At 36.4% G+C, this 24,051-nt stretch overlaps 1 protein-coding gene and 1 long non-coding RNA gene across 3 annotated transcripts; both read right to left on the minus strand.

Moving 5' to 3' along the window:
* Positions 1–4,119: 4,119 nt before the first annotated feature.
* LOC148789651 (uncharacterized) lies at positions 4,120–9,752 on the minus strand. The gene is made up of 3 exons (XR_016079795.1): positions 9,353–9,752; positions 9,217–9,265; positions 4,120–4,724 (listed from the first exon to the last, which is right to left on the minus strand). It is a non-coding gene; the product is annotated as an uncharacterized LOC148789651 (long non-coding RNA).
* A 970-nt stretch (positions 9,753–10,722) lies between these two features.
* Positions 10,723–22,520, minus strand: MMH-1 (MUTM homolog-1). 2 transcript variants are annotated; one of them, XM_010251925.3, is made up of 10 exons: positions 21,936–22,520; positions 21,791–21,842; positions 20,683–20,740; positions 16,956–17,024; positions 16,409–16,534; positions 15,414–15,464; positions 12,466–12,543; positions 12,256–12,355; positions 11,608–11,642; positions 10,723–11,526 (listed from the first exon to the last, which is right to left on the minus strand). In XM_010251925.3, the coding sequence occupies exons 1-10, from the start codon at positions 22,162–22,164 to the stop codon at positions 11,164–11,166; spliced, it is 1,161 nt and encodes a 386-aa protein (XP_010250227.1). In that variant the 5' UTR covers positions 22,165–22,520; the 3' UTR covers positions 10,723–11,163. The 2 variants fall into 2 exon arrangements, with proteins under 2 accessions (XP_010250227.1, XP_010250226.1); XM_010251924.3 differs by lacking the exon at positions 12,256–12,355 and adding an exon at positions 12,097–12,199 and having other exon boundaries at positions 21,936–22,507.
* Positions 22,521–24,051: the final 1,531 nt, after the last annotated feature.

Below are 24,051 nucleotides of genomic sequence, written 5' to 3' on the forward strand. Positions count from 1 at the left end.
AGCCAACTCTAATGAATACTTTTACCTCAGTTAAAACTTAAAATCCATCGTCTACGATTTAGTGCTCTGATTACGTATGAATGTACTACATTTCAAATTTCTATCCGTTAGATTATTAAATAATGACGTCGTACAAATGATTCCGTATCTATGGTTCCGTATTCATTGACTTGATTTAGAGTTACACCAAATTAACTTGCTTATAGATGTACGAAATCATGGACTGATTGTCCCGCTGAATGAAAACTGTTGCACCAGAACAACTGAACAAGTGGGGAGTCAATCAGGAGTCCGGACTCAGGACTCAGAACTCGGTACGAATCGGGAAGTCTTTAGCTCTAGTCGAGAGACCAGTTGCTTCGGAAACTGCCAGCTAGGCACAGTTTAAACACAGCAGAATTTTGAATTTTCTTCGAGAAATCAGGCTTCGTTTTCCGTTCATATTACAGAAATGCCACCCATAATTCTTTAAAGACAAAAAATGGGAAAAAGAATATGCATGATGACGAACGAATGTCCACAGTCTACATGATTCCTAGCCACCTGGAAGCATCATCTACTGGGTCCCACTAAGGTAATTTCTCGGGTAAATGTCAATTGGATTGACTGGTGACAACCGTCAGATTTTGTACTGTTTCTTTTATCGAGGGCTTTATATGCTGTGGCTGTGCAATTTCATTTACATCCTTGCTACTTTTTGGAATATGTAAATAGAGTACAAATATAAATACGTAGAGTACATTCTCATTCATGCAAATTCACCGTTGGTACGGACAGGTTCAATGCAGATTTTTTACTTTTACTAGATCAAAAACTCATATTTTATGCATTTATATCTGCCCTTAAATTGGCATTAATTCTGAATTGACACCTATTCCAAATGTATTTTGAACTTAGGCTGAATCATAATTCTCTAACAAGTTTTAGTTATAATGGGTGTAAATACAAATTCCCAAAATCTTTTTGTAACATTGTTCAATTTGAGTGTAAAATTTTATGTAAACATGTCTTGAAATTTGTGGAAACTGTCACTTTTAATATATAACTTCATTCTTATCAAATATTACTAAAATTGAATCAGAGTGCATATATACACTGTCCGCATTTGCACTCTCCTCAAATGGAACCTTAGGCTTTGTTTAGAAAAAATGAAAATGCCAGTTCACTCTAGTTCCGTGTTGCAATGTTTGATAAAAATGCATTTGTATATTGAAAATGGCATCAAATACTGATTTCAAAATATGTTTGCATTTAAAATAAGAGCAAAGTCTGTATCCATTTAAAGGTAGATATTCATATTTGTATCTATTACAACTAAAAATCATTTGGCAAAAATAGGAAATTGTCATTACAATCATTTTATGAAGTAGATATATTTGTATTTGTGCTGAATTTTTTTTGTATTTCTACTCTTTTTCTCAAACAGAACCTTATACATTTGTATCAGTACAAATAAAATTACACTCCAAATAAACAGAAATGGTTAAAATGTTAGATCGAGTTCTTCGTATGTAAAAATGCAAAGAAAAAAAAAGTATACACTTAAGCACCACTTGGGCCTATCTCATACTTATAAGACCAAGAGGCTTTTGCTTTGATGTGATCATATTGAACTTTTAGAGCAGAATTGCTCCTTTTGTGAGGCCCTATAAATTAAAGGATGGAACCCACCACTACTCAATAGCTACAGCCTTCTATGTATGAGAGAAGGAAATTTTTAAATATCCATTTGTAGCTTTAGTCTCCATTAGTGGAACTCCCATTTATATTTGGCTTTGGATGAGTCAGACATCAACGAAAGGAGCAATAATAAAAAGCATGTTTCCATGGTCCATGGTTATATCATCCATTCTCTATCATCACTTTCAATGCCTAATTCAAGTTCAAACCATTTGCCCGGATACACTGTTTACTGTTTTCTGGAGGAAAGTTTTCTTTTGACCTAGTTTGCAAGTGAGTTTGAATGTTCTTTTTTAGGGTCATTTATTAAAACACCCCTGTAGTTTTATAGATTTACTAAAAGTCTATCTATTGTTTATATTTTACTAAAATACCCATATTGTTTGCAACCTATTTACTTAATTAACTTTTCATTAGATGAAAGTGGAAAATGATGGTTCTGATCTTAACATCCATTAAAACAAATTTAATCAAAAGAAAAATAAAAACAGAAAACATAGGCAATCACTTTGTTTAATTAGCCATACTTTCTATTTAAAGTATTTGGGGTATTTTTGAAATAAATAACTATCGTCATGCCCTTAAACATTTTTCACTCACTTTAAGTAGTCACATGACCATTTATAAATGGCAACACGAACAGTTTAAAACAGAAGGTAGATTGAGTAGATTGGTTGTAAATTATAGGGGGTGTTTGTTTACAATACAAATGAAGTAAAAGAGAGAGAGAGAGAGAGAGAGAGAGAAAAGCAAATGTGAATCAGAATTTGTGCTCCCATACATTTGTACCAGTGCAAATGACATTGCATTGCAACCAAATAGAGCCTATTTTGGAATTGAATCATTAAAGGGTATTATTGTTAAAGCTGCATAGGCAGTGTTGCAGCTCTTACGTTCCAATCTATTAGAATAATTGTAGTTTTATTGAGAGGCTAGCAAATTAAAGTTTTGGTTTCCTTCTTGTGTCCAACAAATTTAATTTAGGTTATGTTTGGTTTAAAGAAAAAGGTAGGGAAAAGATGGTAAAGGCAGAAAGTCTATACAAGGTTCGTTTTTTTACATATTTCCCTTCCTTTCCTTTCTTTTTCCTACATTTTCCTTCAAAGCAAATACAACCTTAGTGAATTCAAATCCTCTGCAGCGCCCCTGACTATCTCCATTACATTACATCCCATTTTCAAGTTCCCAACAATTGATTATACCAAACTCATTTAAGAGATATCTGATAGGAGTTATTTTGCTTTCGAATCAATCAATTTAGTGCAGTATTTGAAAGTCTTTATTATTCAGTGGAGAACTGGTTGAGGAATCACTGCTTATACTTGAATCAGCTTTAATTCAATACTTGAATGGGAATGTTTGGGAATCTAGTCCAATTTATTGGAGATCAGGAGCACTAAATCTATTCCAGTCTAGCTGTTGCCATCTCATATGCAAGTACCTTATCAATGAATAATATAATAATTGATGCAGTAAATAACTAAGTATAACTAGGTTTAATCACAATGCCACCTACCCACCAAACTTGCATTCACCAGATAAAAACTTGAATGTGCATTTATCATGCATGCATGATTCCTAAATGGGAGGTCCTCAGTCCTCAGATTCGCCCATGTTTGGCTCCATACGCATAAGGTATGGGTATTATGTGGGCCCATATATATGGAATACTGTTGTGTTTATTAGTGATAGATTGTCTGGTTTGGTGTACATGATTTCTAGCCCATCTAGTGGTGTTAGTTGTGAAATATAAGTATGAAGCTACGAGTTGTCAATGGGCCAGGTGTGGTATGGGACAGGGTGGATTCAGTCCCCTAACTGACATGACAACCATGTAGACTCAGACACTCAGTCACAAACCAGAGCTAGAACCGAATCGATTAATCGGGCTAATTGGGAATTAATATTAATTTGATATCTTTAATGACCAGTCCGAATCCATTTATAATCGGGACATAAAATTGGAACCTGAACAATATAATTCAGTTCACTTCTATTGGATAGACCCGACCCATTGAAAACTCTAGGTCTAGGGTAGCATGAAATCGGTTTCTATTTCGCTCCAAGTATGAAAACATTGGAAAGGAGACTTCACCCATCTCAGTTACTCCATTACTGGCCGGTGTCAAATAATGTGGCGCTTTTACAAATGACACCAATTCAATGCCACATAGGTGTTTCTCCTAAAACAATGTTTAGTTAAATTGTTTATTCAATAAATAGTTGCCTTGGTTTGTGTGAAAGGGATCTGTCGAGGGAAGTTTCCTTCAATATCTATGTATTTTTATCTGTTTAACTTACGTGATATCTAATAGCACCTAATCGTTAAAAAACATCAATAAACATTTAATCATTTTTCTCATTTTTTAAAATGAAAAAAAAAAATGTACAAAATGGCAATGAAAATTGAAGCCAAACAACCTCCAAGCTCCAAAATAAGTCAATAACTCACAAAGGGCAGAAATCAAGGGAGTCATTTGAAAATCCATTGTGCTTTTGCTTGGGTGATAATCATTTCTATTCCCGGAATTGGGAATTGGGTTGGTAATAAAATTCAACTTCATCTACTACTCTGCCGCGATCGGAAGCAACTCAGAGACATTCATCATGCACCATTTGGCCGTACTGACCAAACCATACAGCAGTGTTTCTTTTGTTTGAACTTTAGTGGAACTGGGTCCAATTCCATGCGCGGCCAGCGGCCCCATTGGCCTGCTTTTCGGTGTCCACCGTCCACAGAGCCCAGACAATTCCAAAGGGCAAGCCCATTAGGCCGTCACTTCTCTGGATTGATGCTTGGGCAACAGAGATTTAAGCCTTTAATAGACTTGATTCAGCTCTTCAGCCATTTCTGTAAGAACTTAACGGCTTAATTAGAGTCCAGACTATAGTTTTTGTTTTGTTCAGTTGCTCGGTGTTCCTGGGCTACAGACCCATGGGCTTTTTCTGCAAGTGCTGGAATCTTTACTATCAAAAGCCCACTTGCAGGCACTAGCAAGTGCCAGCCATTATCACCATGCTCACCATTCCACCACGTGGATGTCCTGAATCCATTGAATTCGAAAAAGTTAACTATGCTCTTTTACACTGTTAGGTAAAAAAAGAGAAAGAGAGAGAAAAAGCAGCCAGCCAAACAAGAAAATAATAATACATGTATGCCTTTTGTGGAGCACAGAAAAAAGGGTTTTGGGAGGGCGAATTTGCTAAGCAGCTTCTTTTGGATGCTAATTTCTATTCGTGGTGTCCTTTATTCTATTCTATGGTCTGTTTGTTTTGATTGTGGTTGGTAATTCTTTTTTGGCAGGTAGAGAGATGGGCAATTGGCAAATGCACTCTCTATTTTCGGTACATGTGAACTCCTGACTTGGCAATGATACCCAAAAATTCGATGCCTGTTTTATTTTATCAAATTTGGATGATGCATTTAGGTAATCGAATTGGATTTGGCTTTGACCCATCTGATTTGATTTAAATCCAAATCTAATTATATTGTAATATTTATTAATTTTAATATATAAATTTTATATAATTATATTTAAAGTTATAAAAAGTATATTATATATGTAATAAATTCAGTATGTTATATTTACATTAATTTATTATATATAAAAATTGAAAAGTAATTCAATTTTTATTTTTTCTAGTATTTTAAAAATTAAAGTAGAATCGGATTAAATTCAAATTTAATATGAGTATATTAGGATTCGAATTTGAATCTGAAGAGGTCTTCAAATCGGATCGGATTCAGATGCAGGTTTTTAGTAGTCCGATCGAATGCCAATTTTGCTGAATCCGATCCTATTACAGCCCTACTCCCGGTTCTGGTAGGTCCAGTCATGGAGATAACTGTAGGCACATAATCAGTGTATTGACACTTGCCCCTTAATATTTCTTTGCCATATTCAGATTTCATCCTCACAAAATTTATCTTCACAGCCCTTGCAGCTATGCATTAGATAATATTCTCAATACACGATTATAAAGGATGTAAGCAGTGTGAGGATAAAACTCGAATTCCTCTGAACTACACTTAAAATCTTCTACCTACGAAAATGTTATCCACACTTAACCACAAAACACTACAACTGCACATTGATAATGTTATCCACACTTATCATTATGGGGAGATGTGGGGGGATGTGTGGCTGTGGTGTCCTAAGAGTAGGTGGTGTCTTTGTGAATAGCAGATCCCAATTGCAATGAGCCCACTTTTTATTCAGTGTGTTTACGGTCTGTACCTTCCCGATCCGATCTTCTTCTTGGGATCCTAATGGTGGGCGTTGGACTCAAACTTGAGTCCTATAAATCGTAAAATATATCAAAGGCGTGCTCATTTTCTATGAGCCGGTTTATTTGAAACGTACCAAACGTGGGATACCCATTTGATCCTAATTCAAGGAATTCGCATGGACTCCCCCACAGAAGGCGCCCCCCACATGCGAATATATCCCACATTTATCATTGGAAAATGTTTTTAGTACACGGTAGATTGAGTCTGAAAGTTCTATAAATTTTTGTTGCAAATGAAAGTTTGGAGGGAAATGACTAAGGTCTGGTTCACTTTTCGGTAAGTTGTTTATCCAGTTATCTAGTCAAATTTTTTCTGGGAAACACTTATTCGGGTAAGTACATTTATTCATGTTCTTTTATTTGTCATGCAAATATGGTAATAACCATTTTATCCATAAAAATTCATTATTAGAAAAGACATTTTTGTCTCATTCAAGTGTTGGCAACTTTTCCCTTAAGTGGGAAAGTTATTTACCCATCTAGGAGATGGATATAAATAAGTGATACCTAGAAAAATAAACTTTCCCTGATCCCAACATAAATCTGAAAAAAGAATATGAATTCTTGGTCAATGAAAACGAAAATCATATTAACCAACTTTCCCCCTTCTCAAAATCCGAAAAAAGAACACCCCCTCAAAGTATAAGGTAATAGTCTATAATTTACACTTTTTTTAATTGCCAAACATCCAAATATCACCCATCATCAAGTCATAGGTGACATTGGCAAGGATAGAGTCAGTCATGGACAGATGCAAACCCTAAATCACCTAACCACATAAATTAAAAGACAACCAGATGCCTTTGTCCACTTCCGTATGCTTGGCATTTACAGAACTGGCAACTGACTTCTGGTTTGTATTCTTTTGCTTTTTTTCCCTGAGAATCTTGGGAAGAATAAAAATTACTTTGAACTCACTGACGCCAGTCTTGAAATATTGATGGATTCCATGTTCAAATTCAAATCAGTGTGGCTGAAACTTTGGTTTATTTCACTTTGACAGCTTCACCTACTCCTAGTGTCTCCTCTGGGCTTGTTTCTAAAGGGAATAAGGGATGGGTAGGGACATGGATTGTGCTGTCAAGGTGAAAGAGAGTAGGCTAGCAACTCTTCCATGGTTAGAAAGTGATAGCAACAGGAAAATGACAAGAGAAAAAAGGGGAAGGGGAAAAGGTAGAGAGAGATGAAGAGGAAAATTTTGATGATTCCATCTTTTTTTTTTGGAATTTTAATATTTCTGTTAGAAAGAATTTCAATGATGAGCCCTATAAAGCTATAATTTACCTGTGCAGATCTCTTACACTTATATACTAGGGCAGACGGTAACCAATCAAAATTCATCAAAATTGAAAGTTCATGTGAGGGGGGTATCTGATTGCTGAAAGTTTTTGTTTTTTTAGGAAGGGAAAATCTATGGCACCAAAAAGAGTTCAACCAATGATAACCCCTTATAATTTCGATGAATTTTCACTACTTATTATATACCTTAATATAAGTATGAATTACTCGTTCTCAAAAATAACATGGGTTAGTGACTTAGTGGGGTTGGTGATAAAATGCACACAGGGCCCATTGGCATAACTTCCTATTGGCTGTTTGAACTCGCACTTCCTTGCATACATATAGATATTAACTAGGCATGACCCCTCGTACTAAATACGACTTGGTATTCTGATTTTTTTACTCATCTATGCTTGTTATTTTTGGTTAACACCCATTTTTTATTATTTAATGTAAGAGATTAAATTAAGTTATATGTATATAATATGAGAGACCAAGAAGTTAAGGAGATGATTTGGTAATCTGAGCCCAATATTTTGGATTTAGAATTTTGAAAAGTTGGATCGAATGCTGGATCCGATATGAATCCAACCCTATTCAAATATATGGTCACAATCAAACAATAAAACTATGGGCAGAATTGGAAACAACATTTTTTTTGAAAGAAACCCTTAGGCCAATTCATTCAATTCACCAAATCATCCAAAAATACAGACCTGAAAAACTTGGGGCCTGTTTGGTTCTCAGGAATTGAAATGGCCCAACTATTTGGGCAGAATCGAAATCTCATTCCCATTCCTAGTGGAATGGCATTCTCCTATTTGAGGAAATAGACATTCCCTACCCTTCCCTTAGTCCAGTTGCTTTCAATTTTGATTCCTGTTTGAACCAAATAGGCTATGGGAATAGATTATTCTAATTCTGATTCCAAATGATTTTGATTCCATTCCAAGTTCTAACCGCAAACAAAACAAACCGTCAGGAGTGATGGACCATGAGAAAACTTTAGGCTCAGCTTGGAAGGAATACAAATACAAATATTTAGAGGGCAAAGCCTTGTACTTTGTATTATTTTGTATGTATTTGTACTCCTTCAAAACTGAGCCTTAGGTTGTGTTTGGTTGCAATTCAAACAAATTTGTATTGATGCAGAATCATGGCAATGCAAATGATTTGAGTGTAAATTCTAACATATTTTTGTTTCAAATTTTAGCTTAGGTAGCGTTTGATAAATCTGAAATCTGAAAAGTTAAAAAGATATTAAAAGTGTCTGAAATCTGAAAAGAGCTATGATGCTTTTCTACTTTTTAGAGGCTCTGAATAGATAAGGTTGTTTGTGTTGGATTAACCCTTCAGCATTTGAAGTTCCTTGACTTTACTATTTTACCCCTAGAACAGACTATTTGATAATTTTGAGTTCAACTTGCACTATTTCATATCAAATAATTTATGAAATTCAAAATAATATTGAAATAATACGAATAAAAATTAATAAATAACACAATTAAAATTATTAAAAATAATTGATGACTAATAAAAAATATTAAAGTAATTAATACTTAATAATAATTAATAATTAAAAATAACACAAAATGTCTTAATTTGATCTTGCAAGAAGATACAACACAAATTATAGAAACCCAAATGTTCTTATACTGAAATTATGACTGATTAAAAGAAAAAAAAAAGTATTTTCTTTTCCTTAATTTTACAAGACTAACAATGTATTGGACTGAGTTGGTCCATAACCACACTACTAGATAGGGACATGGGAAAAGAAGAGGAGTCGAAACGATTCAATAAACAAAGCATGGATGTTTTCTCAACAGTTAAGAGATTCAATAAACAAATCAAATAATCTGCAGTTTGCATATGATTATTAACAAACTTAAGAGATTCAATAGTTAAACGTAAACAAACCAAACAAATCAAACTGTAAATAGGAAAGAAGAAGAAGAAAGATACCTTCAAAGAAGAAGATACCTTCGCTAGGCATCTGGCGCAACTATAACCCCTGAAAAAATGAAGATTTACCATCAGAAATCCAACATTTGATAAAAAAGAAGCAAACATGAGAAAAAATAAGGTTTTGCAGCCATACCTGGATCAATCTTCATGAGCAGAGATTTCTTTTGCGTCTAAAACAAAAATGGGCTAGGTTTTTTTTTTGTTTAGGGGTAATCAGGGGCATCATCATGCCATTTCGAAAATGTTGGGGGGGATAGTTTTGACTTTTTACTAGCTCTAAAACGCGTATGAGAGCGTTAAGAGTCGAACCACGTGCTTTGAATTTCAGATCTGAAAACGAAATTCATGTCATTTTTCAAACACATCATCAAACGGGTCTGGTGTCTGAAAAGCAAACTTTTCTCAAACATTAGACGTTTGAAAAATGTTATCAAACGCGCCCTTATTTTGTTTGGTTACAGTACAGATGAAGTAAATTAAGACATGAAGCAAAATAAAATAAAATCCAAAACAAAATTAAACAAGAATTTGCATTTTTTACCTTTGCACTCCCATTTACAAAATTAGACAAGAATTGCACTGCAACCAAACACAGCCTTAGAACATTACTGCCAAATTGCGCAACGGTATGGGCCTCACGATTGCTTGCACATGGGATGTAGGATACATTAGAGTAGTGATGGAACCCAAGCAGAATCTCTCTGCAGTCTGCAATAATTATATGAAGATAAGTAATCTTATTCTTATACGTGTCTCTCCTTCAATACAGATGCGATAGAGATTCAGATCTTTAGGCTTTAGACAATCGGAGTCCTCTGAAAGCTCATGCTTCTGTTACTTGCGGTTGCGGATCAGCTGATTCTTTTCTGATTTCTCTACCACAGCTCATTTTATAAAGAGCCAAAATTACTTGCAACCGGAAGCCCCCCCAAAATATCTAAAGCATTAAACTAAATCTTGAGGATTCACCCCATTGCTTAGCATATACTTAGAATTCAATCAAAGATTTGGTTATCTATCTAAACAAACAAAAGAACCAAATCTAAGTCTGCATTTGGCATTCCTTATTTTAAGGACTTTCCTTTTTGCAGTTAAAATTCTCGTATGAACACAGAGTTTTTAACTACAAAAAAAGAGGAGATAAGTCCATGACAAAAGCAGCATAAATCATGTGGGGTCCACGTCCACTTGAGTCGATAGCCATCTAATTGGGCTTAATGGAATGTACTGAAATTTGTGGTCCTTGGGCTCAACTCAATGGTTTGTTTGATTTAAATTTTCTTCCACTCCACTTCAGGCACAAGAAATTGGTTGGATTCACAGACTTGTAGAAAACCAATTGTGAGTTGTGACAGGGAAATAAAGGCCCATGAAGCATGGGCTTAATGCACTTTTTTCCTTTTGAGCCTGGGCTTAATCTCACCCTTCTAAGACTTCGGTCCCATATCATGAGTCCATTAAGCCTGTTCTACGATGGGCAGAAGAAGAATATGAAGCTGCTAATTTCATGACAATCAAATCTAAAATTCGGCCTATAAAAAACAATGATGAGTTTCTCCCATTCTGATTATTATACGTATACACGTCTAACATACACTAATATATTAATATAAAAAAGAGACTGGCAACGTTATATGGAAATAACTGAAATTGTAATCAGGCACTGGAGCAATACTGGACAATGATCAGGTGCAGGATACGACCTGTTGGGCCATGGTCTGTCCAAAAGAAACTTATATTAAGGGTTTTGGATCAACGAGTGAACTAGCTGTACAACCAGCCAATCTTCTCTCTGATACAGGATTTGGGATCATCCAGACCTAAAATTGAACTTATATGACAAAATTCCAGATTCCCAGTTACTAAATATTTCCTCCTCTCCATTTCTACTAACAAAATATGGAAAGGTCAGTGAATAACCTTAATAATTATCACAAGGGCATCTTACTTTTTCACCTTCCTTGACTGAGTGCTTTTCCGACTGGTTTTAAGCTTCTTTGATGCCTCTTCTGTCTTTGTTTGTTTTCTCTTGGCCATCTTGACTGGTTTATCTTCTTTGCCACCATCTCCATCTTCATCACTGTCATTTTCCTCGGAATTACTTTTTGCACGAGACTTCCTCGCTGCACCTTTAGTTGTGTTCTGGTTTTTCTTTGCTTTGGCTCGTCCTGTGTTTTCCTCATTTACCGGCTCTTTATCACCATCTTCATCTTCATATCCCTTGGAAGATTGTTTTCTTGGTTTATTGGGTTCCTTCCCCGATTTGGTTCCAGTCAGCTTTTGTAACTCAGGTACATAGGCTGTTGTCTGAGAACAAGAATTATCTCACTAAATCAATTGGTTTGAGTACAAGGACAAATATAGAGGTAAGGTTCTAGAATGAAATACCCTTCCACCTGCAGTTATGAAATCAATTTTCTTACCTGCCATCAGACAGAAAACTCAAAATACTTAATACTCTCCTTGAAACATGTGGAAATAATAATGAACAAACTACATTCATGAGGCAATCAACAAAAAAAAAGTGACATATTCCAAGACTTAACCAATCAATCTTCTTGCATTTTTGTAGTGAAATGCTACATAATTGATCAATAAGAACTTCTTGGAAGACCAGGAATCATCTCAGCTATAATTAACTGGAACATTATTCATGGTTAGAGAAAGCAATTTGAAATGTTCATGTGTCAAGGTCATTTCAGATATAATTAACTCTCCATCTAGTGGAACTATAATTCCAAGAATTCCTAATCAGACATCAGATATCTCAATGCCACAAATCATGAGAGAACTGTTCAGAAATTGCAGATACATGGAGAAGAGAACAATAAAAGAACTAGCACTTCTGATACAACCACACAAAGTGAAGAGCCAAACCATCGACAAATGCTTTGCCAGGTTTCTTTTCGCGGGAATGAAAAATCCAATTACTAGGAAACTGACTACTATCTGCTCCAACCTCCAGTGCTTTTTCAATTACCTGTAACATAAATGGATTTACTTGTCAAAATTATACATATACCAGAATTATCTTACCATTTACTTTTCCAGACTTTTTCCCCCAGCGAAAGTGAAACAACCATTCAATTGGAAAGTGGCTGCAATCGGCATCAACTTCTACCGCATAATGAATGACCTACAAGTATTGTCCTCTATATTTGCTATAAATATCAAATAGAAATCCTGCTCTGCATATGAAATTTCTACAACTGCATGTGAACAATCTAATAAGAAACACTGGCCTACCTCTTTGATGCACTTGTGCAAAGATTCGCAGCTCTCCCTTGACAAGCTGGAAGCAATTTGCAATGGATGAATCCTTGCCTGCAAGGAAGCAATTAAAGGTTATCCATGTACACATTCATTCAATGACCAGGAAGATGTTCCCCCGTTATTGCAACATCATATTAGAGAAGCTAGAGCCCTAGTTTCCAGAATGAACAGCCATTCAAATGGATGACTAGCAAAGCTTAATGATACAGTTTGGTCAAGCATTGGGTTGGGAGGAGTGATCTAATATTAGATACCTACATCTCTGGATGATTCTGTCTAAGTTGTAAGTAACAGAACTATAGAATCAGCAAGAAGCAAAAAGCACATTTAAGATGCAAAGATAATCAGGAGCTCCCATGCAGAAGGATCAACCCCACAGGACAGAATTTCAAACACCACCTAAAATAATACAGCTCAGAAGTACTTACACCTCTAACATTTAAGATATAAAGATAAACCAGGAGCTTCCAAGTGGATGGACCAACACCACAGGACAGAATTTCAAACATCACCTAAAATAATACAGTTCAGGAGAACTTACACCTCTATACTCCACTAGCCAAGCTGTCCACAATGGATCTCCTCATCTCTCTAGTAGCAAAAGATGCAGAACTTCCATATTACCACTACTTATCTAGATTGTTCCAGAGAGCAACTAACTTGCACTCTTTCTTTCAAGTCCAAAAGATAAAAGCACTGGTGCTCCTGTCAAGGACAGTCTCTTGGTCAATAACTTTTGTAGATTTACTTAGGAATTCTGTTTAACCTGAAATTTCTTTTATTAGTAGGTTTATAAATGTTGCCGCTCACATAACAGCTAAGGGTCTCCACCATTAGTAGAATGGATTGGTTTGCTGTGGGCATGGCTCCAGAATGACTAAACTCTGATGAGATTTACCCTGGCTGTTGGGAACCAGACTTCTTTGTTTAATGAAGTTCTCACTACCCAGAAAATATGACATACATATGGATATTTAAGCTTATACAAACTGCATACTAGCATAGTACTCCTAATGTGTACCAGGTCATCAAGACAAAAGGTATTCTCTGACAAACAAAGCTCCCTAATGATTTGATAACATGTTGGAAGCTAGGTTAATACAATGATAAAGTTAAGGATCAAAAAACTAATGCAAATAAAATAGGCCAAATTATCAAATTATATTTCTTGATAACTTAAGGATGTGATCAAACTAACAGCTATAGCTCATCATTCATCTAAAACAGGTCAAACAAAACTTAATGCTATTGAATTAGGTCTTATCCCAACTGTTGGAATTGGCTACACGAATCCCACTCCACCATACAGTCTATCTATTCAGACCTTTTATGGTAATTCTACTTTACTGTAGACCTGCAACTAGAATGCACACAGCACAGCAGTAGAATGACTAAAGCCAGCACAAGGACCTTAAGATAGATAAATGAGGGACAAAATGAAAGCTATATTTGAGTCAATTTATGGTAGCCCAAGAGGATTACAACTAATAATGCTTGGCCATTTATAGCAAAGACCGACGATGGCAATTAGGGAGAATAGGTTACTTGATGCAAGAGAAGGGCCCAAACCATGTAGGGAAGGGCAAATATAACATGGTTGAAGTGGGGTAAGGGTAAATATAACATGGTTGAAGTAATAAGGAAAGATCTGAAAACTTAGGCTTTAATATAAGAGATGGGTTATGCATCAAGTTGAAAGGACGAAATGATTCATGTAGCTGACACCAAATTGTTATGATAAATCTTTGACCATTTTAATTTTTTTCATTGTCATTGGCAATTTTAATGATGATAATGAAGACAGTTTTTACATTATGTCATGTCGTCAGTTAACCGCGTAAATGAATCTGTAATTGTAAGCATTTTCTTGAAAGCCTAAAATATTGTATTACATATTGCAAATGAGAAACCCCATAGCATAAAAATATTTGACAAGATTATCCAGTTGTATGAAAAGATATTAAACTAGGTGAAGTATTTGAGGTAGCAAAGATATTACACAGAAAATGAATTTCCATGTAAATGGGACCACAGAAAACAAATATTGTAAATGTAAAAATAAAATAATAGGAGGAAAAAAGTCTTTCAGGAGAAGGGAGAGTGTTTAGAGATTGGGAAAGGAACATTTTAGCTATTTTCTCAGGGCAGGTGGATGTTGCCATAGGCAACTAAGTTCTGGCAGAATTATGGGAGTACTAACATGGCCTAAGGATGGCACAGTCACTGAGTTTCAGAGATATATTGGTAGAAGGCAACTCACAAGTAATTACTGAGATGGATTAGAAAGAATTATGCAGGGTCTTGGAAATATAGACACGAATAAGTTAGTCATGGATTGAAAATAATATACAAATAATAACTTTGCCAATGGCTAGCAAAACAAGGGGTCTACAGAAATCAGATATATCAGCGAATAGTATCATTGGGTGGAAATTTGTAACTTAAAGTCAATATAATGTAATGGATTGCGCAACTAGCAGAGGCTGGCTACCTAAGAAGGGGTACTTGGCACTCTGCTGTACAAACATTTCTATACATTGATAAAATCTTTTATTGGTAGAAGGCAACTCACAAGTAATTACTGAGATGGATTAGAAAGAATTATGCAGGGTCTTGGAAATATAGACACGAAGAAGTTAGTCATGGATTGAAAATAATATACAAATAATAACTTTGCCAATGGCTAGCAAAACAAGGGATCTACAGAAATCAGATATATCAGTGAATAGTATCATTGGGTGGAAACTTGTAACTTAAAGTCAATATAATGTAATGGATTGCGCAACTAGCAGAGGCTGGCTGCCTAAGAAGGGGTACTTGGCACTCTGCTTTACAAACATTTCTATACATTGATAAAATCTTTTTTGTTACTGATAAGAAGAGGAAAAATGGATGCAACTATACAGAAAGATTACACTGACCTGATAAAGAACTTCATCTGCAATCCAATTGCCAATTCCTGAAATGTAACTCTGCAAGTGGAGATCAGTTAAAACCATCATTTACACAAAGAAAAATCAAAACAACATTCAGAATCATATAAGAATGAAAAACATTTTTCACTAAGAACTAGACAGAAGTCTCCTTTATTGGTCCTGGGTAATCCTAGATAATTCCCACAAGGCAGTTAAAAGTAATTCTTGTAAGGTATCCCGTCATATGGAGAAAACTTTACTACGTATGGGGTTCACAGGTCCTAGTTGATTTGGCATTTATTTGGGTTTTTCTGTTGGGAGATGATGTATCTTTGTCTCTTTATCTTCTTTGTCCTTGATTTTTTTCATTTTTCATTTTTTGATTGGCAATGTAAATTTTATTAGATGGTAATAAAAAAAAATGGTTTATATACATACATGACAAGCATCCCACTTTTTAAGCTGACATCTACCACATAACCTAACCCTTTTTTTTCTGGTTACATTTCAGCAGAAAAAATCCACAAAACAACGGAGTCCTATTGGCCCCCCTTTGCCCTTGCTTCTCATTCGCAAACTTGTTTTAAGCAAATGTATTGTACTACTGTATGAAGATGTATGTGGCAGATGAAAAATGCAAAACCTTAAGGTCAATAGGGAAAAAAAAAAGAAAACAGAATTCAAAACTACACAATGATCTCAGTCAGGTCTCATTAAAGAAAAGGAAAAAGAAATTAACAGATACAAATAGCAAACTATCAAGATAACACCAACCAGAAAATAAACAATATCAAGTTTAAATATTAGCATTATTCACTTGGATTTGAAAGAAAACATCATGCTATAGCTCAAGCTGTCAATGCCTAGAACAGCAAATAGGATCCACAAAAAACACTTCCTACATCGACTACTTGGAACTTTTTAAAAATGCTTCTGCATTATTTAGCAAGAACAACATCGCATCACACAAGTACCTTGGAACCATGCAAAGCATGTCTAACCTGATCAAGCAATAGAGCCTTGATTGTAATCTTCTTCTTGCTTAAGGAGTCAACAAACTCATCCACTGTCATAGGCTCCAACAATGCATCTGGACCAAGTTCAGATATTGGGGGCACAGAAGCCGGCTACAAGAACACAATCATCAGCACAATATTAAGGAAAATTTGCCAAAAGTAAATCAGAACAGAAGACCAGGCCAGGAGGGGGAACAGGTCGGAATCAGGCCAATGGAAATCTGATAAACCTTATGGCATAATTATTTGTAGAAACAAAATTGTTTTAATTCAACCAGCCTAATATGCCTATGTCAGTTGCATCAACCCCCAGGATAGGATCGATCAAATCGATAAGCAAACAGGTTTACCAGGTCAACATGATTATAATGTGAATCTGGTTCCTTGGGCTAATTTGACCTGCTAGGAGACCATTCCCAGGTTTACTGGTTGGACCAGCCAATCCAAACTAAGGCTAATTCCTGCATAGTCTAAAAAGGTGGAAACATGGGGGGGGGGGAAGAGGAAAAATATGCTTAGGGAAAAGTGATACATCTTTTAGCAAGCGAACTTTTGCAAAACGCCTTTTATCAGTGAAGGAGAGCTCTAAACCATCATCTAGCTGCAGGCAACAAAATATCGAACTTTTGTTACGAAAATCAATTAAAGAAAAGCCCATTTATATGATGCCATAAGAGTAGAACTTTAACCAATCAGAATACCCCTATGAATTTTGATGAATACCAGTTGTTTTTTTTTATCAGTAACGAATACAAGCTGATTGGTTACCACTTTTATGGTACCAGTACCAGTTGATTGGTTATCCATTTTTTAGGTATTATGCCTTTTCAGTATCATAGTCAGACTCTAAAAAATAAGTACAACATGGCAGATGCTCAAAAATAAGGAAGGGCAGAAGTAAGTAATACAGGCAAGTCAATTTGTTGTTGGTGGTGGTGTTAGGACTGTTATTAGTGTCTCTTTTTCTATTAAGTTGTAATTAGGGGTACTCTTGTAATCCTCTTTATTATGCAAGTCAGTGAGGGCATCGTCACTGACAACTTTTAGCAAATATTCTCTTCTTTTCTCTGCTGTTTCTCTCCTCTCTTCTATCTCTTCCATTCTAGATGGTAACAGAGCAGGTTTCAAAGAGTTTGAGGCTCAAGTGGATCTTTCGTCCTCTTCTCCTTCTCTGTTCTCTCTGGAAAGGACTGAAACTTACCAAATCTGGAAAGGATTTGATCTGGTAAGGAGTTTTTTTTTTTTTGCTTTTCTTTTTTTCTCTTGGTCGTAGGTGATTATTTGGGTGTTTCTCTCTTAACTTGTGATGGGGTTTTGAGTTTGTGGAGAGGTAGCCCTCAGTTTTTCGCTGTTGTGTGGTCTGAGATCCAATTGACTTTAGGTTGTGCCTAGTTGTATGGATCTCTTACAAAATTTCTGATTAGGTGATCTGTTGCGTTGGGTGTTCAAGAAGTCTTCCTTCACTCAGAACATTGTTCATTCAGAGTTGTATGGTCTGTGAGATCAACTGTTGGGGCTGTTTCTTTCCTTTTTTGGCCTGGTGATGTTTGGAGTTGGATTTTTACTGCTGTTTCTATCTTCTCGAAAGAAGTACTTGTGATACAGTTGTTAGAAGTGTATTGTACCTTAAATATTTGGTGTGGCAATGTTTATTGAGGCTGTAAACAGAGGAACAGCACTGCTCTTCCTTCTTTTTTTGGTACTGCTAGTTGGTGTAAGTGGGTGGTTCTTGATGTGACTGTTCCTTGGCTTGCTTTGGGCTATGGCTACTGAAAACTCAGTTGTTTCAGAGGTGTCTGGAAATCAAAATATGTTAAGTCAGGTGCTGAGAGTTGGGGTCTACCTGTTGCTATTACTGTTCTTAGTGGACTGAATTATTTGGAGTGGTTAAAGAATGTTAAACTCTATTCATCAAAAAAAAGGAGTGTTAAACTGTATGTTGGTTCAGGAGGAAAGCTTGGATATTTATCTGGGGACGTTTCTCAACCAAAGGAAGCTGGTTCAGCACGTAATGAATGGGACCAAGACAATTATTTGCTTTATGTTTGACTCTTGACCTCTATACAGCCTAGTTAGAGGAAAAACTTCATGTGGGCTGATACAGCAAAGGAGGCTAAGGCTACTTATTCTGAGCAGAGGCACTATGCTCATATATATCAGCTTCAAGTAGAATCGTCCACTTGTAAACAGGGGGAGAAAAGTCTGTCCCCGTACCATTCTACCCACACCTCAATGTGGAAGGATGACTATTATCAAACCATTGCTTGGAGGAATGAGTTGGATGCTAAAGACTATAGAAAACATGTAAATCAATGGCTGGTGTTTGCTTTCCTATCAAGCCTTAACACTAGTTATGAGCCCATTCATGTTCAGATATAAGGCAATAAGGAGCTCCCCTCCATTCAGGAAGTGTATCCTCTTGTTCAGTCTGAGGAAAGTAGGGGGATAGCCATGAACCCTCCAAAGGAGGAGCAACAGGTTGTTTTCTTGGCCAAGGGAGGTGGTAGAAGTATGAAGAGTGGAGACATGGTGAAGAAGACTAAAGTGGACAAAGATAAATCGAGGTGTTCTCATTGTGCTAGGTTTCAACATACCAAAAAGACCTGTTGGATCTTGTTGGCAAGCCGAAGAACTTCCAATATTTCCAAAAGAAGCAATCACACACAACATCCTGGGAAGAAGTCTAGTTCGGTTAATGTTATTTCTAGTGCCTCATCTCAAGAGAGTATCTCCACAAGTTCTAACTCTAAGGAGGGAATGCTAAATGCTTTGCGTGATCAGCTAGAAGAGTATGGAAGGATTCTCCGTCATCCTCAACGCCTTGGATCATTGATTCTGGGACAACTAATCACATGACTGGTAAGCCAAATATGTTTTCAGTATATCATTTACTCTTTGGTAGAGATAGAGTAAGGCTAACAGATGGTTCTGACACCATCATTGCTGGTCAAGGCACTATATCTTTACAAAATGGTGTTGACCTTCATTCTGTTTATCATGTTCCAAGATTCCCTACCAACCTTTTATTTGTTAGTCGTATTACCTGATCTTTGAACTGCAGTGGCCTTTTTTTTACTTCTATGTTTTTCAGGATTTGACTTACGGGAGAACAATTGGTAAGGGGTGTGTGGTCTATGGTCTCTACATCTTGGATGTTGTTGCTGGTTTGGAGGTGAACAATAGTATAATACAACAGGTCTTGTGGGTCAATCTGAGAGTCCTTGTAATAAAGCACAGATCTTTCTTTGGCATTATCATATGGTCCACTTGTCCTTTTCACCCTTGAAAATCTTGCTTCCTAAGTTATTTAAGTCAGTGATTTAAAAGGCGCGCCTAGGCGCACAGGCAAGGTGCACTTTGGGGTATGCACCTCGCCCAGGTCCTAGGCACACCCCTTTCAAAAGGCGCACGCCTGGTGCGCCTGATGCGCCTTGCGCCTCAGCCCAGGCATGCGCCTTTTTAAATTTTTGCGCTTTTTTGTTGTTTTCCCCCATTTGCTAATGTTGTTCATTCATTCATTGCAATAAAATATCTTCTTAAAAGGCAATGAAAGTTATAAAACCATTATTTTTTATGTGGGAAATAAGAATTTCAGACCCTAACATAGACTTGTTCGGGCTTGCCTCGAGGGGTGTGGTACAAAGGCGACTCATAGAATCAAGAATGCAATATGTTTTACATCACATTAGCTACTTGAAGCAATGCAATTAAGGAGAAAAAGTGATTGTGGGTTTTACATGCTTGAAAATGCTTTATATGTTTGCTTTTATTTTTAAATGTTCATTTGAATACGCTTTACATGTTATGTTTATGTATTTTAATTTTAGATGATAGGTTTTTTAAAACATTTATTTTAAAACTTATGTTTATATTTTTTATTAACATTATGTTTAATATTTTTTGAATTTTTTGCATTTTTTTTAATTTTTTGGCTTTTTTTGAATTTTCTGACTTTTTTTATTTTTTAGCTTTTTTTTTGTACTCACCTTGCACGTTGCGCCTCAGGCGCAAATTGGCCCTTGTGCCTTGCACTTTTAAAACACTAATTTAAGTTGGTTTATGAGTCTCCTCTTCAATGTCCTACTGATGTCACTTTAATGTTTAAGCTATTTTGCATATATAGGTCACTTTAAAATCTAACATGTCAATTGTCAAGCAAACCAAGATAGTTACATGAAAGTGTAATAACTTACATCAAAGAGGCCATTAATACACATTAATGGTATTTAAAAAACCATTGAAATAGTAGTAACTCTTACTTCTATAAAGAACTTGGAATATTTGGAAGGCCATTCATCGGAATCACTCACTGCAGACCTGTTAGAACCATTGAGCTACATTGTGACAACTAATAGTCAAGAGTGAAAAAAAAAGTATGAGAAAATTAAAACAAGCATAACCAATGATTTCTGTCAGTTGTTCATGATGAACTAAAAGCAGAAGAATAAAGCTCCTACAACATAATGTATTTACATTTTTTTATAGATGAAGAAAATTTTATTAAAATCAAATCATAAGATAATACAATGAGTCTTCTATAGAAAAGGCACAAGATGCAGCCACAGATTCAATCAGATTACAATTAATCCCAAAACAAATGCTGCCTATGCACCCCTTGCTTAGCTAGGTAGTCAGCTATCACATTAGTTGGCCTCCTTTTCCACTGAATCCTTACAGTCATATTGGATATTAGCCATTTGAATCTTTGAATAGCTTCTCTATAGGTCCAATTAATAGTGTCTTGGTTTGCCAGCCAGTCAACTTCCACCTTAGAGTCTCCTTCTATTTACAATTGTTTCACCCTAAAAGAGAAAAGTGTTCCAGAAATGCTATACTATGTATCAAACATAACTATGTAGAAGTTATAGCAATTGTTTTGGCGGTACACATCCAAGTATGTCTATGCATAATCATAAACAATCAGATGGGTCTTGCCCATTGCCTCTTTCAGTCCAGTTAGACTTATCATGATTCCATTATGGCAAAAATATATACATTTGAGGACAAAAGAGGTCCGGGCTCAGGTAGTGATTAGTGGGAACTAATGAGACCAAATTGCTAATGAGATCAAAAAGAGAACCGGGGCCACAAAGAAATACATTTGAGGGTTGTCATGATTTCACAAATTATTAATAATTCAGTTTCCTCACGCAGTACCTAAGAACTAATGAGATCAAATGTCTAGAAACTTCACAATAACGGCCTGTGAAAGACAGGTGAAAATCATATTTATCTTGAAATGATACAGCGCCTCTCCCTCCCTCTCTCTATCTCTATTGGTGGTCGTAAGGCACAGAGCAAAATCTTAAAACCGGCGAACACAAAATAGTATTTCTGGTACATCGGTTTCGCCTATTAGACACTTACCTCTTGTATTTAGTAACTGCTACTCCCTTAATATAAATAGCACCCGCCATTCCTGAAACACCACGGAACATTTTCTTCATTAAACCCTAGCCAACGCTCTGGAACAGTCCAAAAGTATGTTTTAAGGTTTACACTTAAAACCCACCAAACTGGAATGAAGGAAATGGAGGAGAATCAAGCTCAAGCCACATGTTTTTGCCCTTTCTCCGAGCAGCAACGATGGTCTTGCCAAGGAGAGACGCTTGGAAGTCGGAAGGAGAGACGCCATCTATAACCTTGGTGTCGTCTGCAATAATCGACCTTTTAATCGTTTTGCCCAAACAATTCTCCTCAACTGCCCTCCTCGCTGCTTCTACTTCTGGAAGCTCAGGCATGGTGTCGTGAACAATCTTTTCGCGCGCTTTTTACTTCTCTGCAACTTTGGCGAGTGAAAGAAAGAATACATAGCAAAAGGGCAGGGAAATGATACAGTATTGCGTGAAGCATCAAGTTGAATGGTCCTACTGCAGATCAGAATTCAGATACACTTGCTCCGTGATCGTTGTTCATTCTTACGCTGGGGCACACCGCACAGTCACTAACGATCAGGTACCGAAACCGTCAAGATTCCAGGGCCGTATGATCAGCCATCCAGATCCGGTCCCCCACCTCACGGTCCATGACAATGACAACGCTGCACCCCACTCTCTTGTATAGAAACATTTTCCATCCAAGCTTCCAACCCATGAACGAGATCGGATTCCGTCAGGGCAAGCCCGTGCCCATACCGTTCCAAGTTCCAACCGCCTTTTGCAACCTTCCATTTGAAATATTTTCCCATCAAATAAATTACACATAAAATGCTCGAACAGGCTTTAGCCCAAGTCCCTGACCGAAGCCGAACTCCCTATGAACTAACAATGCGGCAGATGATGGACTGGATAGTCCAAAATGAAGTCCATCCGATAAATCAACATGTGCATCTCAAGTGAAAATATCGGTTTGTAATCGGATCAAATCTTGGATCACCTTAATTCGAGGGGATTAATCCAAGTATTCAAGAATATTGCTAAAAGCTGTTTACGGTTGATGATTGTTGGAAAGATACGCCAACTGGCAGGGGTGGAGCCAAAAATTTTGATAAGGGGGGCAAAACCTAAATGAAATATAGATGACCCATATGGGGGGCCAACCATTGAGGTGGACAATAGGGAGAAGGGAAATTTTACATGAAAAACTGTGTATTACTATGAAGATTTTCTGAGCCATAGGAGTCATGGCTCCCTTGGGTCCCCCCTGCCAATCCGCCCATTAAGCTAGGGGTCGATTCGAGCCAAACCAAGCCAAATAGTACAAGGCTCGAGCTCAGCTCAAGACTCTTCTATAAGGCTCGAGCTTGATTTTGAGAACAAGCTAGAACCTTAAGCTCGAGCTTGGCTCGAGCCAAAAACTCATAAGCTTGAGCTCGGCTCGAGTCAAAAACTTGTAAGCTTGAGCTCACCTCGAGTCAAAAACTTGTAAGTTTGAGCTCGGCTCGAAACTAGCTCGGTTTCTAAGAAAAAATGTTTTATTAAAATAAAAATATATATATATAAATATTTTTTATTTGATATTTAAAAAATTAAGAATTATAATATTTTTATTATATATATATATATATATATTATTTTCTATAATTTTATTATATATATATGTATATATATTCGAGTTGGCTCGTGAGCCTCATGAGCCAGGCTCTAGTAGGTTCGAGCTCGGCTCATTTCTTAATCGAGCCTATGAATTGGGCTTGAACTCGGCTCGAAGCTCGGTCGAAACTGAACTGAGCCGAGCTTTTCATGAGACAAGCTCGAGTAGCTCGTGAAGAGCTGGCTCGTTGCCACCCCTAAGGCGATGTTTGACATCGATGCATTTGAGAAAACAGCACTATATCGGTGCCACGTTAGGGAAAAATAATGTGCTTCAGAAAATGACATTTTATTTAGTATTGTTTTTTCCGGAAAAAAGCATTGTTCTATACTATGTCTTTAAAATCGGTAAAGTGTGGTCTAAAGAAATGTCAAATACAATGTTTTTTCAAAAAAATAGCTTGTTGTTGCCAACGGTGCAATGATGTAGCATCCCCTTGGGTGTTGGACAATGTAGACAAATGCTAAAAAAGGTTATATAACATTGGCACCAAACAAAACCAATGTTGTTTTCCCATAAAACAGCCTATGTGGCAAAATCGATGCCAAACAAAAAAAAAATAGCCATTTTTTTGAGAAAACGATGCAATAGACCCT

Source organism: Nelumbo nucifera, chromosome 8 (assembly GCF_055504915.1).
Source record: "Nelumbo nucifera cultivar China Antique chromosome 8, China Antique-T2T, whole genome shotgun sequence".
Classification (NCBI taxonomy): domain Eukaryota; kingdom Viridiplantae; phylum Streptophyta; class Magnoliopsida; order Proteales; family Nelumbonaceae; genus Nelumbo; species Nelumbo nucifera.

Excerpts from the sequence above, each read along its gene's own strand:
- MMH-1 (XM_010251924.3), bottom strand. The coding sequence starts at position 22,164 with ATGCCTGAGCTTCCAGAAGTAGAAGCAGCGAGGAGGGCAGTTGAGGAG. Across the intron at positions 15,465-16,408 it reads AGGCTCTATTGCTTGATCAG|AGTTACATTTCAGGAATTGG; the intron begins GTTAGACATGCT and ends CTCCACTTGCAG. Across the intron at positions 12,200-12,465 it reads TGCACAAGTGCATCAAAGAG|GTAATTGAAAAAGCACTGGA; the intron begins GTAGGCCAGTGT and ends TTTATGTTACAG.